Source organism: Dermacentor silvarum, chromosome 1 (genome assembly GCF_013339745.2).
Source record: "Dermacentor silvarum isolate Dsil-2018 chromosome 1, BIME_Dsil_1.4, whole genome shotgun sequence".
Taxonomy (NCBI): domain Eukaryota; kingdom Metazoa; phylum Arthropoda; class Arachnida; order Ixodida; family Ixodidae; genus Dermacentor; species Dermacentor silvarum.
The window spans coordinates 410,938,050-410,956,297 of NC_051154.1; the positions used below are offsets into that span (position 1 = coordinate 410,938,050).

At 49.3% G+C, this 18,248-nt stretch overlaps 1 protein-coding gene across 6 annotated transcripts in view; it reads left to right on the forward strand.

Moving 5' to 3' along the window:
• The window catches only part of LOC119437584 (bromodomain-containing protein 3), a 184,625-nt gene that overhangs the window by 122,718 nt on the left and 43,659 nt on the right, over positions 1 to 18,248 (forward strand). For all 6 annotated transcript variants that reach the window (XM_037704595.2, XM_037704596.2, XM_037704594.2 and 3 more), the window contains 4 exons: positions 845 to 882; positions 1,041 to 1,323; positions 1,379 to 1,537; positions 5,765 to 5,977. In XM_037704595.2, coding sequence (XP_037560523.1) covers positions 845 to 882; positions 1,041 to 1,323; positions 1,379 to 1,537; positions 5,765 to 5,977 — 693 coding nt within the window. The remainder of the gene's footprint in view (positions 1 to 844; positions 883 to 1,040; positions 1,324 to 1,378; positions 1,538 to 5,764; positions 5,978 to 18,248) is intronic.

The window sequence follows — 18,248 nt, forward strand, 5'->3', positions numbered from 1 at the left end:
CTGCTGTTATCATGCCATCGTCATACACTCATCATGCCACCATGGTCATTCCATCATTGTCATCCCATTATCGTCAAGCTGTCTTCGTACCATCAGCATCCTTTTGACATCCCTTCTTTGTCATCATTCCATCATCGCATCCCATTGTCATTGTACTGTCGTTCTCAATCCATCATCCTCATTCCTTCGTTGTCATGCACAAGTAAATGTTGAGCAAGGCGTTTCCCAGTGAAAATCTGTCCAACTTAGTCGTGTGGCTCAGATGGTCGCCGAATAAGAACACTTTTCACAAACGCCAATAAAAGCTGCGCTTAGACCCGCAACATGTGATCTTTTTTAAAGTATAATAAGAGACAACCTGCTCTCCTCCCATCGACTCTAACCCTGGGAGTGTTCAAGCGCCGACATTTCGTAGTGCACAAAGTTGGGAGGAGCACACCCATAAACCCTCGCATGCTTGTGGCATTGAGGATTTATTTTCCAGTTGCCTGGGTGCCACGAGGTGCATTTCATGTCCTCTAGAATACCAACTGGCTGCAACTCAGTCTCCACTGTGGCCATTCTGCAAGGCATCCAATTCCATTCTCAGCAGTAAGACTATCATTGATTGACACAAGAGAAAACTGTGTGAAGGCATTTTCTGGCATAGCCAGTAATTCTGTTCTTTGTGTATACAGGAACTGAAGCTAGAGGCAAAATTTCTGCAGCACTAGCCACGTGACAAGAATAGCATTCTGTTGACCCAGACGGAGGAGACCAGATGGGTTAAATCTTTGCATTTTGTGTGATGGACAACTGGCCTGGGAATGGTGCTACAAAGTATTGGTTTGTTCCTCTTTTCTAGAGCCCTTGGCGAAGAAAGGGAAGATTGATGCCAACCAGGTGAGATCCCTGTTGTTATGTCTGTAGCGAGGACTGTTTAAAATGTTCATGTGCAGTAAGCAAGTTGGCTAGAGCGGAAGTATGCCACACCGGCTGCATAGCAGCATGGTGGCATGCATGCATTGAAATGGATGTGGTAGCTAGCTGGTCTGACGCAGGCTCCAACACTGGAGCCACAGAGCCTGCTGGGTCCTTCCCTTCCGGGTACCATGCCGTCACTGACGCCCGTGGCTCCACGACAGCCTTCTTCTGCCGCCGCCACCATGTTGCCAGTCAGCAGCAGCAGCAGCAATGGGGCAGCCTACTCTCTGCACAGCCCAGTCGCTTCGGGCCTGGCAGCACCGCAGTCGTATGCTCCTGCCATGGTGCCGTTTCCGGGACTGCTGACCCAGGCCCCGATGCCAGACCCGGCCCTGACAGCTGCCTACACGGGCCTCACAGGTATGTCGTCCAGTAACTGCTCGAAGATTGTGCTACAGGACCTTTTGTTGTGCAGCCCCACTGGGCAGCCTGTCTGCTGCCAATGGCGTACCAGCAGGCCGCCCTCCGGTGGTCGCTAGCCACAGCAGTCTTCCCCAGCAGCCCTCGCGGCCCACTGCCACGGCGACAGCAGCTCCCGTGAAAAAGAACCCACCACACAGGCCGACCACCACTGGTGAGGGTTTGGCACCGAGAATGTGATGACACACCGGTCCATTTGTTCATTCCAAGCGAGCCTTGTTTTTCCTCTTTGAAAATTTGTGGACTGGCGTATAATCACAGCACGTCTTGATCGAATTGGGTTTGGGGCAGAAACTGCTCAGCACGCTCCTACCAAAGGTGCTCTCTATGAAAGAACTGGTCGCAGCAAATAACAACAACAGGGCTGGAATTATGTACAGATGTAATTCTGACATGCATTCAGGTAAGACAAGTGACATCTGATCAACATCCAATTAGCAAAAGAGAGAGCAGGATATTTCCTGAATTGGAATGTACTGATTGTTTTTTCGTGTCAAGCCCCTTGACCGCAACATGTAGTGGCTGCATATGACATTTCTCGGATCTGTAGTGAATGCACTGCTGGTCCGCAACTAAGCCAACCAATTTGCTCTGTCAATGCTCAGGCCACAGGTTTGATTCCCAGATGTGGAGCCCTTGCAACTCACTGTACAGTTTCTGCACTCTGCCATTTGAATTTTAGATTTACTAAGCTGTTGTAATTGCGGTCATTTCTGTGGGTGGGGAGGGGGGGGGGGGTTGCCATTTTGTGATGTTGACTCTGGCAGTAGGTGAAGGGGCATTGTTTGGGATGTGGTCCAACTAACCTTAGTTCTCCAGCAAGAAGCAAAAGCAGCACATTGTTGCCGTCACTCCAAAGACTGCAACTTTTTCACGCTGCGCAGTATATACACAATCGGAGGGTGCCACCGTCCAGCCACATAAGTGTGTGTGTGTTTTTCACTCCCCTCTATCAAGACCTTGGGTTTGAGATCCTGCAAGGCTCACCAGATCGGTCTGCGGAACTAAACCGAACGCGCTAGCTAAGGACACGCCTTACAGGCTAGTCTGTGTCCAAAACGGGTCCCTGCGGCTACCTACAAGGTGCAGGTTTAGCTGGTCGGCCACCACTATCATCACAGTCTTGTGACGACTGTACGGTGCTGGACTCTCACTGGCACAAGCAGCTCCAGCTGGCGTCTGATGACTAGTGCTTGGGTCCAGCCGTCAGTGATTCCTTACCAGGACTCCCTCGGAAGCCTGCACAACTTATGAAAGTGGCCGCGAGTTTTTTGACAGTGACATGCAGGAGTTGGCATTTTTTTGTGCTAAAGCCTATTGTACTGTGCACGAAAAGGTGAAGATATTTCTGCAAGTTTCCTTTTTTATTGCACCAGTAATATAACATGCTAATTTTAAAAGGGCCATGGCACCACATTTTCGCGATGCAACTTTTCATCTCGCAAAGGTTATGCACATCAAACGACCACACTGTGAAATATAAGTGAATTTCATAACCTCAATATATTAAAATAAATTTTTAATTTAGTCTGGCAACTTTCACATTTGCCACTCCCGATATGATCGGCTTGAGGGCACTCCTCATGTCTCATTTACTGGCATGCTGATACCAATAGCTGGATTGAAGGGGACACCACTGGCTCACGTGACATGAAACACAAACAGGGCTTGGCTAAAAAGGCATTCAGAGGAGCACCGGTCACACTGCGTGCAATGCCTCTGACATGAATGCACTCACATACGCCTTCAAATCCCAATGCCTGTGGCAATGCCTTCGGGCGACACAGGTATGCCGTAGTTAAGAAATATATATAAATGCTCTGCTCAATTGGCGGAGCCAGGGCTGCTGCTGGCATGAACACTAAGCACATCCCGCTGAGCAGCAACCGGTCTGAGCAGTGACTGTCTCACCTCAGCATGGCAGTGTTGTGAACGCTGTTCCTTCTGCAGAGCAGGAGGGGTCTTGTGTGCTGCATCGTGCCAGCTTATTGCACCTACACCGTCCAAGGAGTTCCAGTGCAATGCTAAACCTTGCTGTCAAACCATCATGACCTCCACTAAAAGCCAGCGCCATTACCATATTTTCTGGTCTAGAAGTCGCACCTTTGTATAAGACGCACCCTCCCTCAAAATGGCAGTTTTTCTGAAAAAACAAAAACAAAAGAAATGTATATAAGTCGCACCGATGCATAAGGCGCACTTGTTCGAAATCTGCAGCCCTTACACGAGTTTACGCTGTAGTTGCCTCCTGCCCCGTAGGGGCGTCTGCATCACCACATACCTGAGCACACGAGGGTTTGACCCTCGCGCATCTAACCATGTGCGGCTTAGCTGTGTCTGGGAAAACGGGGATCCTGGGGGTTGAGCCGACGCTGTGTTAGGACCTTTAAGGCCCCTTGGTGGAGGCAACACACCCCTTTTGCCTCGGCTTCATGGAGACGGCACCCCGGAATGACCCACCCGGGGCAAATCGGTAGTTTCCTTTTCCAGCCCTCTCCAACCTTGTCTTTCTCTCTCACTTACAAGCTTTCCTGCCTTCACGTCTTTTTTACTTCTGATCTTCCTGGCACCAAGGGTGTGGAGAAACCAACCTTGGCTGTACAGTCACCGACAGATTTTCCAGACCTCGCAGGGACCAATAAATAGTCCGAAAAGCTCGTTCACCCCAAAAAATAAAATTAAGATGGCTTAGAGTGAATTTAAATTTTTCTAATAATGCCCTGCCTCATACTATGCTTGGAGGCGATTAGATTTGCTTGGATTTGCACAAGAGTGTCATTACGTTGGCGATCTCCGTTGGGGGCGAACACTCTCGCACCACTTGGCTCTTTCGAAGGCACAGGAAGTGGCGCTGATCACACAAATGCGAAGCCGCACGAACACACACTAAGATGCGACGTCGTCTTCGAGACACACTAATTTGCTATCGTAATGAATACTTCGCCTTTCAGGTGGAACTGCGACTTTTTCTACTACGCTATAGCTACAAAGCGCGCTTCTACCGCCCCGCGTTCTGATTGGCTTGCAGCGAGGCGAAACTATTTCTATTATGTAGGAGCGGCTTTCTATAAAGCACAATAGTTCTGGCCTCTGTGTACAATCTGTTGGTGAAGTGCCTTTTTAGGCACTTCGCCCACACTGTTGAGACATTGAAGAAAAATATATTAAAATGTTTTGGGCTACTTTTCGAAATTTCTAGCTCACTATTGCATAATGGGTGTTTTTTGGGGGCGGGATTGCTACCACTAATTAAACATCTACAGGCATTATTACCAAAATTTGCATGCACTAGACGGTTTCAGTATTAGGGTAATCTGCTTCAAAATTCAGCTAAAGACATTGCTTAAGACAGCTGCAGTACAGCGCTCGTTTTGGTTTATTCTGTCTTCCGTCATGGTTTCGAAGTGTGCTGCCATATTCCATAATTCCACCAAAGTTCAAATTGGCCGGTTCTAAACGGTTTATCTGCGCTAAATTGTTCCAAAATGAAATGTATTCTCCTCTAAGCTGCTCCAAACTGCAGTTTTGTCTGCTCCAAACTACTCCAAAATGCAAATTTACTTGCTCTAAAAATTGCTCCAAAACGACTGTGGGCAGTCCCACCCCTGATATATATGTGCATTGGGGAAAACTTGACGTGTCTGTTGTGCTTCCTACCAGAGTGTTGAAATGCTGCTTGGTATCTTTGGACTTGAATTGTTTTTGATTCCTTTGAATAAAAGAAAGGAACCTCTTAGTGTGTATTTGAGGCAACATTTTCTGTGGCATCTTTTATGTACTTGCCGGCTAGTGCATGGTTAGGCTGCACCTAGTTTCACTGCGATTCAGCGAAAATAAATATTTGGGATGGGACCCAATGACTGTACCATCTGAGCTGTTGAGCTCAGATGGTACAGCGATTGAAGCATAGGGGTGTGGTGTGTGTTCGGTACATGGATACTGTCGTTGAGAAGTGTACAATCGTGGCATTCCACCGGTGCTAGCATATGAGGCAGAAACTTGGAGATTATCAAAGAAGCTCGAGAACGCAAAGAACCCCAGGTGGTCCAGGCCACTACGGCATGCCTCATAATCAGAACAGGTTTTGGCCCGTTTTAATTTTTTAAGGACCATGCAAAGAGCGATGGAATGCAAAATCTTAGGCTGGGAGACGGGAAGAGAGCGGTGTGGATCAGAGAGCCAACGGGGATAACCAACGGGGGAAAATGGAGCTGGGCAGGCTATGTTGACCATTGCAGAATGGGCACCAAGAAAATTGGGCAAGATCGCCTTCGTCCTGAAAACTATAGGCTGATGCCGGTGTGCAAGAAATGCGCAGCTTCATGTCCTGGGATAAAAGTAGCGGCTTGCGAGTATAATTGGCCTTCATATATGGCTGCAGTGGCCACAACTGCGGTGTCCCCAGTGGCATCTCCACAGCAGCCAGCCCGGCCCCAGCAGGGGTTGTCCCCACTGGCGTTGCCCCCCCTGGCGGATGCACCCAAGGCACAGAGTCCCTCGACACGACCTCCCCCACCGTCTGAGGCGGCCCTCAAGCTGGACGACCTATTTGCGCCCGTCAACAGTGGAGGAGCCCCCCCGTCGACCACAAGTAGTCAGTTTCCCTGTTTTCATTGCATGCATTCAAACAGTTTGTTGTTACACATTGCATATTTAATGGCATTTACTCATCACTTCAGGCTTCACGGGACTAGAAAAAATGTTATTTGAATGCCCAGTTGTAGAAGGTCTCAAGAAAGCAATGTACGGTCGCTAATCAATAATTCTGACACCAATAAATCGGACATGCTTGATTATTCCGACAGCTCCACAGCACAACCACTAACCCCATAGACCTAATGAATAAGGACGACTGAAAATTTGGACACGTTGCAGTGAACCGTACGGTGATTCTGTCTATTGGCCACCGAGCTGAGCAAAAATAGCGATACAGTTAACGACTGTTTTTTCTCATGCCTGGTTTTTTGGACATGCCTGATAATTTGGATGCCTTTGCCGAACCGACGCGTACCCCCATAGAGCCAGTCTGGAAGGACTTTTGAAATTTCGGACCCTGAAGGCCCTTCGCCAGGCAATTTATCAGAGTTTTTGCTGTGACCGCAGGTTCAAAACAGCATTAATCGAAGCCACCACTGCTGCCATTTTGATTGTGTCGCCGCGTTGAACCAGCGCTCTAATCATCTTCACCAATAACTACCAAGTGTGGAAAGCATGTCAAGCGTTTTGGAAGCATTGCATAGTCCTATGCGCAACCAATGGTCAGCTTCACCACAATACAGCGATGTTATGTGGTCAAGCATACGCAAGGTTTAGCGTCGAAGCATACTAAGTGTATGAAGGGCCTATTGTCGTGGGACATAGTATGTGTTCCTTAATCATACACAAGTGCAGCCGCCGTCTCCGGTTACAGCATGACCGCGAGACACCGAATAAGCGTCTTGGCAGGTCTTCAGCACTATTTCGGATGTGACTGTGGCGATTTGAGCTCTTGAGAGCAGTAAAACACATTTTCTCAAATTTTTGCAGCTCTGTGGGAACTTGAAAATGAGACGTGCCTGGATTTTCATACATCACCAGCCTTTCAGGGCCCGGTATGGTCTCATTTACAGGGTCTGTAAGGTGTGCGAAACTAGGGCTCACATCGTGACAGCCACTTGCACAATAGCTCTGAAGACCAGCCATTAGTACAGGTGTGCAAATACTGAATAGTCCATTTCGAATCGAATATTGGAATTGCATAAAGAAAAAAAGAAAGCCGAATATCTAACCAAATACAGAAAAGCTTTTACAACATTTAATGCGTGCAAATTTTGGGCAATATGGTGATTAGGAGTCTCCTAGCAGTGCATAAGAAGAATTTTGCAAGCTATCAGTAATTTGGGTGCATAGAAATCAAGATACACAGTACGGTCTACTCTTATTACTAGAAGCAACATCAAATACCAATACTGATTACAGCTCAGTTGTAGTATATGAAGGTCAATTTCTGTTGAATAGAATTGTGCTTTTTTTTTCCTCTGGAACCTATGAATTAGTCACATTCTGTAGCACTGAATACCAATGAAGTACTTAGTATTTTTTCCAGCTGCAGGAGCCAGGTGTTTGGTTTTACAGCCAATAAAACAGCAGCCAAATGAAGGGCTTTTACCGGCGCTCAGCTGTCGCCACATTCATCCTCCACAATCCTGCGCACTTTATTTAGGGGAAGCAATTATATCAGATATGTCCAGTAAGGACAGTGTCCATCATTCGCTGGAAAGTAGCCGGGGCTGAACACAAGCCAAAAGGAAGCACTCGAAATTCATAGAGCCCATCTGGAGTCACAAAGGCTGTTTTCTCGCGGAATGTTGTGTTTGGGGAACTCGCGCTTCGCTCGGCATTGTCTACAATCTGCCAATCAGATGAATCTATTTTTTGGTGAATAAAACGAGAAAAGAAAATACAAGTGTAATAGTGGACCTGTGTTTTACGGCAATCTTTTTATTTATTGCATAGAAAGTTTTTTTTGTTTCCAGCCCTTCTCCAAAATACAGAAGGGCTAAACCAACTTTATGGCTGTTCAGTTATCGTAAGGCCAATCTGTGTGACAGACGGAAGGACCGTGCATCGCGTGACTGGATCACCATAGGTGGCGCTGATGGTAAAGAGCAGGTGCCAGGTTCAGCGTGATTTGTCACCTGTCAAAAAAGCTGAAATCTGTAGGCTCATGGCAAGTTCACTACCCTCCCTGCCTCCTCGTTCATTCACTTTCGTTTGCGAGGCGGTTTGGCAGCTTTCTGAGTGTCACGCTCCAAATAGATCTGCTTTCATTCGGCACCCAACTAACTTCAGTCGCCGGCGCCCGAGGAAACGGCGCCGATTAGGCCTAATGGCCTAGGCAGTGTGGCTGTGACAAAAATGTTGGCTGATGCGGTAACAGGATGCAAGCCATGGTGGAATGCTTGCCGCTAATATGCTCATACATGTGTCTCATCAGTGGTTATTCCAGAGATTGTGCATGTTGGTTAGATTGACGGCTGTTAAAGCTACATGAAATGCGTATCCAACATGATCTGCTTGCCTGTCGGCAGCTAATCCACCCGATCTTTGCGCATACTTTTGCACTTCCCGAATTAGGCACTGCTTTTGTTGCTGTTCCCTCTCGTTATCATTTAGATCAGTGCTGTCGACCTGGACGAACCTTTCAGAATAAACGAATATCATTTAAAAACACGTGTACAGTAGAACATTTTCCACGGGAGCGTGAGAATAAAAACGTAATACCCGAAATGTGTTACGCGAACATGCTGTTAAAATCACCACAACGTGCTGTTAAATATTAAAATAAGGACACTATGCCCGGCTTGGCTCCTGAGGGATTTGCAGTTGCGACAGCTTATTTGAACTCTATGGGGACCACTTAAAAATTTGAATAAATAATCTGGAGTCTGCGATTCAGCAGAGAAGGTGCCTCATATTCTCGAATGATCACTTTTGGGAATACCTCTTAACTTTCGCAAAAGATGCAGTGACTTGTCATCATTTGAAGAAGCTGGTTACCGGTTCACGGTCAACAAGTTTGTGTCCATGGACGAATGAGGACTTTATTGCCGACGTCGTGAATCGGGACACGAGTGAAGGGAATAGTGAGGACAACTCGGATCCTTCGCCCACCTGCGCCAGCGTGATGTGCGCTTTTGACGCACCCAACATTGCACCGCTCGGTATAAAGACTCTGCCTGCACGGCCGCATGCCAATTAGGCCACAGAAACGTTGACTTCTGTTAATTCGACTCTGACGGGACCGATGAAATTGATTGAATTATCCGGCGGGTCCAATTAAACAACATGCAGAAAAAAAAATGCTAAAACACATTGCTAATTGGTTTGGCAGTATTTTCTCGAGTTTAACATGCCCCTGAATCACACACACCAACTTTCCATGTGTCCAAAGTGGAAATATAGTGTATTTATTCATTTATAAGGTGAAAGTGCTAGTTGGAGGACTGAAGAAAAAAAAAAAAAACTTAAGTATTGTTGCGAATGGTGATGGTTCGTGTGTCCATCAAAGGTTGCATGTATGGTGCCGTGCCAGGTGCCAAGAGGAGGAGTTATCCAGGGAGATTAGAAAACTGTTTTATATACACTGTACATGGTATATTACAGGATGGGCTCCATGATATTGGAGTCGTCTACGTGCTAACATCTTTGCATGTGGTAGCGTTTACATCTCCGAGCGCTCTCCATGGTCGAGCGTGCTCTACATCGTCAAGCGTGCTCTACATGGTCAAGCCTTAAGCGTCTCTCACAACACTCAAGTCCCCTGTTTTATCCCTTTCGTTTCCCTCTTTCACTCGACGAGGGAACACACTGTAGTTCTTTTAGCCAATCAGCATCTTGGATCAGGTGGCCATATCCCGCACGTGATGTGTCGTCGTTTCCCGCCGGGCTCCGCCTCCAATCTTGTTAGGTCGCCCCCCGAACACAGGCAGCGGTTGACACCTTGGGAACCGAACGTTGATGTCGTTCCCCCGGGATTGCCAGACGCGGGCCCCTTTCAAGATTCGCCTCTCCATAGTGGTCAGTTCGCGGAACCAGGTAGGGCGGTGGCTGTCTCGAAAGGCAGCAGTCGGCGTAGCGTCGTCGTGGTTCGGGCGGCGCTGGTAATTCACGGGACTGCACCAAGGGGCGACGCTGCCGTTTAGCCACGCATGAGGTAGCCCGGAGACCAACTGCTAATCCCTCAGTCCCAGGTGACAATTCTCGGCCGCGAGAAAGGGCGCCAGGTTGGCGCGTCTGAGTCGGCGCCGGCCTCCTTTGTCCCGAGGGACCGCCAGACACAACAGCACCCCCGCCGCCAGATGATGCATCGGGAGGTCGAGTTGTTTCATGCAGCTCGGCCGGTTTGATGCCTGCTTCGCTCAAAGCCATGGGGCCGCTGCTTCCAGGAATGATGATCTTCCCGCCAAAGGCCTCTTCATAGGTGGGCTCAGACTGGGCTGCAGAAATGACAAGCTCCAAGCTCCAAGGAGCGACCTTTGTCAGCCACACACAATGCTGCAAGCGCCACTGCAAGCCACTCTCATCGCCAGACTTTACCAATTCCAAAAATCTGACTGCCCCCCATCTAAAGAAAACCCTGAAACACAAGGTGCTCGTTGATCCGGACAAGTACCAAAAAAACTTCCGATGATGTGTCTTCGGAAACAGACACCATCTGGGTTAATGTAATGAAGCTAAGTAATTATGAATTAGTTTCCACATATCAGGAAGGCGAAGGGAGAACTGGCCTTCACTAATTCGCATTCTGTAACACTTAGCACAAAAGAGCTACACAATCATTACATAATACTGAGATACTAAATCAGCAAATAAGAAAACCATCTATCCCGTGCCCAAAGTGGCTCACAAGGCCTAATTTATTCTGCATTTTCCCCTGCGCACTTCGAAATTGTGCTGCTTTAATGCTATAAGCTCCATCTGAGCAGGTGGCCGTATTCATATGACATACCCCTTTGTAAGACGTTGAAGACAAAATAAATCTATCGCTAAAGGCGATCCGCGCAACCAGTTTCTAACGCGCGGTCCTCTCCACGTGCGTGCGGGAACAACCATCCGACGCTTTCCAAAATCAGCTGTCACGTTTTCATGAAAGCAAACAAAACATGACGCGACACTAACTCGCGCGAAAACTCCGGTCATCAACTTGTGCAACCTGTGCGTGACCTTCTAAACTTTTGGTAACCCTGACACTGTTTGCAATACAATTTTTATCTGTCGCCGCGTACACACTCCCCTTTAAATCGTGGGTCTAACCTGAGCCGGAAAGTTAACAACATAACAAAAAAACTGCGGCATTCTTTACGCCTGTCAAACTTTCAAAACTGAACTCAATCTCGGGCAGACAGAATACAAAAGAAGAAAAAAAAATCCTACCCGTCTTCCTGTTTTCTCTGTTTTCGGGCCTCAAACGCACCTCTTTCTTTCAAACGCACTCGAGGGGGTCGCGCATTCCGGGGATTTCGCAAGGCGCCGTCGCGAAGAAGGCAAAAGCCACTAATTCGCCTGACACATCCGGTAGCTGTGACTTTAGGACAACCGCGTCCAAGTACGGGGAGGGAGATACATTGACAGACCCGTGCGCGCACTTTCCAGTTATCTGCTCGGCAGACTCCTTTCTTTTCCCCTGCGAGTGATCGGCCATTGTAACAGCCTACAGGACGCTTCCCTTTGTCCCTCTGCCTACTATGCGTTGTACGAGATGCGGTTAGGCGACGTTCACCACGCCTGAATCTTCGCGAAACTCTCCTTTTCGCGACGTGCGTCACGCCGGTCCCTGACCGCAGCAAACGCCTAAGCTTGGGGTTTACCCTCCTTCGCTTTTTCACGCTCTCTGTCTGGACTCTGACCCTAGCGAATTTGCCCCTGTCGCTTTGGCGCTTCGCATGTTTGATTCCAAGCGCCTCGACCGCGTCCGCCTTTCGCATCCTGCGTTTACGCCTTTTCTGTTTGGCATGCTTCGTAGAGTCTGCAGTTTCGGCACACGCGCTTGAAATTTCCTTGCCTCTCGGGTTTCACAGTGCGTCTGCCTTTGTAATAGAACATTACCAGATTTGACCATTGAGCAAGCTGGCTTGTCATGAAGTCTACCTTCAGCTGGCCTAGCTCTCTCACTGCTGTCGACAGCATGCAAAACTCCTTGCTGGCCTTCGAAGTCGGCCTCTGTTTCCAGAACAGCCTCGCTAAATGGCGAAACAGCTGTTTCTTCGCGCTTGTCACTGTGTCCGTTAACGACGGGCACCGCAGCCCTCTCAGCGCTGTCTGAGCAATCTTTTTCACTGCCATCTTGGCCTTCGAAGTCGGCCCCTGGTTCTAGGGCGGGAAAACCACCGCTCTCTTCGGTGACCGCATTCACCTCGCTTCCGGCTACTAACACGTCTAACTCATCACTGCTTACAGCTGCCTCTGGAATCGTTCCATGGTCCTGTGACCGCTGCTCAATAGGGAATAAGCCTATCAGTCCCTGAGTCTCCTCACGTGCTTTTGCCCTGAAAGCTACCTTGCTGGAGATGGATTTTCCCGGTTCCCTCAGCATTTGCTCCGACCTATTCGAGAAGCAATGCGTGACCTTGTCTGGCAGGCTGGCCGAAATTGCCGCCGCCGTACACACTTGGCCTAAAGGGCCTTCCGTTTCTGGTGCGGGAAATCCGCCGCTCTCTTCGTTTTGTGTGTGTGCCACTTGCATCACACCTTTTCGAAAGCTTTCTACACTAGTCCTCTCAGTGCTAATGTTACCTTCGACAGGCTCGGCTTTTTCACTGTCTTTTGGGCCTTCGAAGTCGGCCTGCCATGCTACACCAAAGCGCCTGAACAAAGCCCTCTTAGCCCTGTCGTAGTCGCGCGCTTTCTCCTCGGACAAGCAATGCATGAAACACGCGCCGACGCTAAACGGGAGAAGTGCTCCTAATCGCTCGGCCCACGAGTCCCGGCTGACACCCTCTTTCTCACACACTCGTTCAAAACCGGCGAGGAAATTAACAATACCCTCGTCTGTCTCGAAAGTGTGGAGCTGGCGTCGCGCTGTCCGCCATCTGAGCATCTGATTTTCCCGTTCGAGCTCTTTCATCCTAAGAGCGTGCCGTTGCGCTGCCTCCTGCTCGCGCCTCTCGCGAATTTCGGCATCGTGCCTGCGCCTTTCTGCTTCTTCACGCTCGCGCCTCTCGCGCTTCTCTACAGCTTCAAGCTCGCGCCTCCTGCACTCCTCTGCCTTTTTCTTTCTTTCCTCAATTGTCTCCCAAGCCTCATCAGCTTCCTCGACCGTCACCTCTTCTACCTTCATGACGTCGAGAACCGCTTCTTTCGTTTTTGCGGAGTCGACCGAAATGCCTAACTCCTCGCAAATTAGAAGGAGGTCCTGCACTCTGAATTTCTCCATAGCGATCTTGTTTGCCTTCAAAATTCACCCTTCCTAAAATTCGCTATTTAAAGAAGGTGAATTTCCCAAAATGGTGCCCGCCAGAAAACACACAGTTACTCTCCTAGCAACTACCTACTTGTACTAGAGAGTTCTGGCGACATGAAGCGCAAACTCCGGCACTAAGCCCGTCCTTATCGCTGCCACTTTGGGAGATTGCAGAATTTCCTCTCTTCGCTTACGAAACAATTTTCCTGGCCTCTCCGGCCTTCTCCCCACTCACTTCCTCATTCTGTAAAAGCTCCAATTGTTGACTTTTGCCTACCGCAGGGACAACCAAAATGCCCATCGGCTCATAACTTTTGAGGAGTTCCTGGATTTCAAACTTATCCGTATTTACAGTGCACCCTGTGTTTCTTCCCCTTAGTAACCTAGCCCACGAGACACTATATTCTTGGTCTGCGAGATGAAATCACCAACAACACCAAACCATCATTACCGACTTAGTAACCTGCGCTAATGAGTCTGGCAAAAAGAGAAGCAAACACGTAGCACTCACCACACCGATGTAGCCAACGCAGGCCGATCCCATAAGCTGCCAGCCACTGTTGCGAATGGTGATGGTTCGTGTGTCCATCAAAGGTTGCATGTATGGTGCCGTGCCAGGTGCCAAGAGGAGGAGTTATCCAGGGAGATTAGAAAACTGTTTTATATACACTGTACATGGTATATTACAGGATGGGCTCCATGATATTGGAGTCGTCTACGTGCTAACATCTTTGCATGTGGTAGCGTTTACATCTCCGAGCGCTCTCCATGGTCGAGCGTGCTCTACATCGTCAAGCGTGCTCTACATGGTCAAGCCTTAAGCGTCTCTCACAACACTCAAGTCCCCTGTTTTATCCCTTTCGTTTCCCTCTTTCACTCGACGAGGGAACACACTGTAGTTCTTTTAGCCAATCAGCATCTTGGATCAGGTGGCCATATCCCGCACGTGATGTGTCGTCGTTTCCCGCCGGGCTCCGCCTCCAATCTTGTTAGGTCGCCCCCCGAACACAGGCAGCGGTTGACACCTTGGGAACCGAACGTTGATGTCGTTCCCCCGGGATTGCCAGACGCGGGCCCCTTTCAAGATTCGCCTCTCCATAGTGGTCAGTTCGCGGAACCAGGTAGGGCGGTGGCTGTCTCGAAAGGCAGCAGTCGGCGTAGCGTCGTCGTGGTTCGGGCGGCGCTGGTAATTCACGGGACCGCACCAAGGGGCGACGCTGCCGTTTAGCCACGCATGAGGTAGCCCGGAGACCAACTGCTAATCCCTCAGTCCCAGGTGACAATTCTCGGCCGCGAGAAAGGGCGCCAGGTTGGCGCGTCTGAGTCGGCGCCGGCCTCCTTTGTCCCGAGGGACCGCCAGACACAACAGTATGCACACTAATACTGTATAAGGCGATATAGAGTAGCAAACGGATTATTCAGACTCGGCAGGGTTTGCCTGAAATACTGAATTACTAACACAGCCCAAGCGCAAAATGGCGACTGGAGTTCCAGCATGTGGAGTGTGGGTTGTGTGTGAATTTTTGCCTTTAGGTGTTGCTTCACGGCATCGCGGCGCACGCTGCCGTAAAGCCACATTATAAGGCAAATGTCGTGCTGCCGTGAAGCCACACCTAAAGGCAAAATTTGCGTGTAAAAAAATACCGTAAATACTGTTAACCCGCGAGCATTCGACTATTGCAAATCAGTTGCCTTCGTTATGGTGCCAGAGGACGAAGGTTCTTTAGCTATCTATGCTTCTTTAACTTACTTTAGCTATCTGCAGTGACACCATGGCAGTGGTTGAAATATGGACCAAACTTCGCCACATACTCTCGGACAGTAACTTTCGAAGGTACTACAGGCAAAAGTGATTCTGGTGCTGCAGTAAGGTAGTGTGCATGGCGCTGTGCGAAGAGAGCCGTTGCTCGTAGACGCCAATGCGTCTAGCGCAGGACATCTCACAATCGTGAAAGATAAGGTATCCCCAAAAGGGACTAACCGAGAATATGACGCACCTTTCTCGGTCACGTTTGGAATAAGTCGCTCATTCTCTACCGTATCCGATATTTAGGAATTTTAGGAGGTCCCCTTTGAATCCGCATCATCAGTCGGTGACTGCAAATCCTTTAAGCTGTGCATAGTGTCTTTGTTTTAGTATTTAACTGCATGTTCGCGTAATACATTCTTTGGCTATCAAGTTTTTTTCTTGTGGTCCTGTGGAAATCATGTTAGAGGGGTTCTACTGTAATACAGTTAAACCTCAATATAACCAAGTCTGTAAAATTGTCAATTTGCTTCGTTATACAGTCGACGTCCGATTTCCCGGACGCCCGAAATTCCGGACATGCCTGATTTCCCGGACTCATCTGTGGCACCGTCAAGTTCCCCATAGAGTCAATGTATTAAAAAGTCCGAAATTCCGGACGCTTATAGCCTTCGCCATCCGATTTCCCGGACTTTTTACTGTTAACCGCCGACCGAAAGTCACCACCGACGCCGCCATTTTGGCTGTTTTCATATCCTCGAACCCACCATACTCGCATCGCAGGTGTGGCCAGCAGCACCGCCGCACCGCGCCGCGACTGCCGTAACCTCGAAACCGCACGTGTCAATCCGTTGCCAGCCGTAGCTTAGCCAAGCCAAACCTCACTGTGTTCGTTCGCGTGTTGTTTTGTCAGCTCTGCGGTCGTGTCTGCGGTTGATCGTTTGCTGCTGCGCGCTATCTTCAGTGATCACGTTTCCCGACCTTCAGCATCCACCGAGTTCCTAGCTGTTTCGTGCTGCGCTTTTCGTCGAGCGGATTCGCCGTTTACAGCGATGGCACCGACTGCTCCTTTGTCTTCGTCTGCGCCTTCGAACGAACTTCCATCCGCGAACTGCCCTCCGTAGACGAACTGACGAAGTGACGAACTGCCATCCGCGGACGTTGCCTTCGACGATCTGCGCGCTGCCGGCGTGTCGATTCCAGCCGGGATAACCTTTGAGGGCTTCGCCGACGCTGACAAAGACCTCGAGCTATGTGCGGAGTTGACCGATGACGAAATCATTCGTCAAGTTACGGAGGATTCCGACGACTCCGACACCGAGAACGAAGAGCCAGCTCCTACACAGCCAACGAGCTCGGAGTTGACGCGAGCACTGATGACAATGTCATCGGTGTACAGCGGCAACATGACGTTGACTGAAATTGAGGCAGACATGATCGCGGGCAAGCGGACCGTGCAAAAGAAAATAAGCGACTTCTTTGCGCCCAAGTGCTGACCTATGAGGTAGCGCCGGCCACGTCGTATTTTTTTTTTTAACGGCTTTTTCAGAGCCACCTAAGATGCATTGGCTGAATAGCAATGAGAATCTTGTACTCCGGCCGTGACCCTCTCCGTCAGCGAAAAATACCTACCAAAAAGGTGCGTTTTCACGTGCATTCGTTTTTCCGGACTGCCCGATTTTCCGGACGTTTTCGCGGTCCCTTGAGGGTCCGGGAAATCGGACGTCGACTGTATCAAAACTTGGTTATATTTAAATTCAATCTTTTATGCAAATAAGTACAGTCACTGATGGATTTTTCCTAAAGAGAAAGGGCTGTAAAGTTTTCTGAATGATTGTGCAGTCGAAAAAAGGCTCAGTTGAACTTGTAAAAAAAAAATAATTTTGTTGAATTTGAGAATTGGCGACGAGAGATAGTTTCATGCTCTGCCAACGATATCGTCATATCGTGGTATGTAGCGAAGCCTGCTATGCTATCGCATCCAACTCCACCTCTGCCGTTAATAGTGTCGGCCGCAGTGGGATGATGCTATAATGCAATGCAGTGCTAGCGAATAGTTGATCTTCAGCACGTCCACGAAAGTCGAGATTAAGCAACCTCGAGCACTAAACGTGCGGGAAGGCAGTGCACGATGCCACCCCATCTCAGCTTGCCCAGTCTTTTCACACGTGCTCATCTAAAACAGGGCATGCGGGCTGCATGTGTGTTCAGCCATGCTGACAGCCGAGCTAGAAAAGGAGGTGTGCACCCCCCCTCCTTGACGGTGCTCATCAAGCCACCATTCTTCACGGCTCACCCTCGCATGCTTTCATACGCATCTAAAGCAAACAGGGTGTGATAGGATTTTGTTGCACTTGGACTTTATATGTATTGTGATGCTGCTACGCTTAAGTGGTCACTCTTGGTTGCACAGCGTGGGATTTGAGAGGTGCTTTCGCCGCACGTAATTCAACCATTTGACCATCTGTGTGTTTGCACGGTCCTGCGCGTGACAATTGCCACTTCGGGACCTTTTCAGAATAAACGGCTCGCCTGACTATTCAGCTGATGCACCTTGCCTCGGAATGAAAAAGTGCGAGTCGAGAGCGAAAGTATGTTGCGGTGATGCCCGACCCGATGTGCACCTTCTCGCCTCGCTGGTCCCGCTGCTCTACTGAGCTGCGCTGTTGGAATATCCGTCCATGCGGGGCCTTCGGGCACACTGTGCTGCTGTAGAGCGTGTCCTAAACCAGGCACGAACCCGTTACAATGCATGCCGGCATATCATCTGCCATCCTTAGGGTTGGCTGGTACGGAAAAGGCATGCGCAAAAGAACCTGTGTGCGCGCTCAGGTGACAGCCGTTTCTCTTGTGACATGCCGCTGTCACCAATTTGCGAGATCGTCGCGCTGCTTTCAAGGCTTTTTCAGAACTCGTGGAATGATTATCGTGAGCGATTGGCCTTTCGAGAGGTGGCCACCCCACTTTTCCGACGCGCCAATGCTGCGTGCCAGCGTGCTTTTTTTTTCCCTGAGGCACCGTCTCAGGCTTTCCGAACCCATGCACCGCGGCGTCCGCTCTCTGCGCCTTGTCGTCTGCTAGCCTCCTGTTTCGGCTGCTGTGACCGCAAACACAGAAATCTAAGAATCCCCAGATTTTGGAATATTAGTAGTTCGTAGTACTGAGGCGTTGTTAACA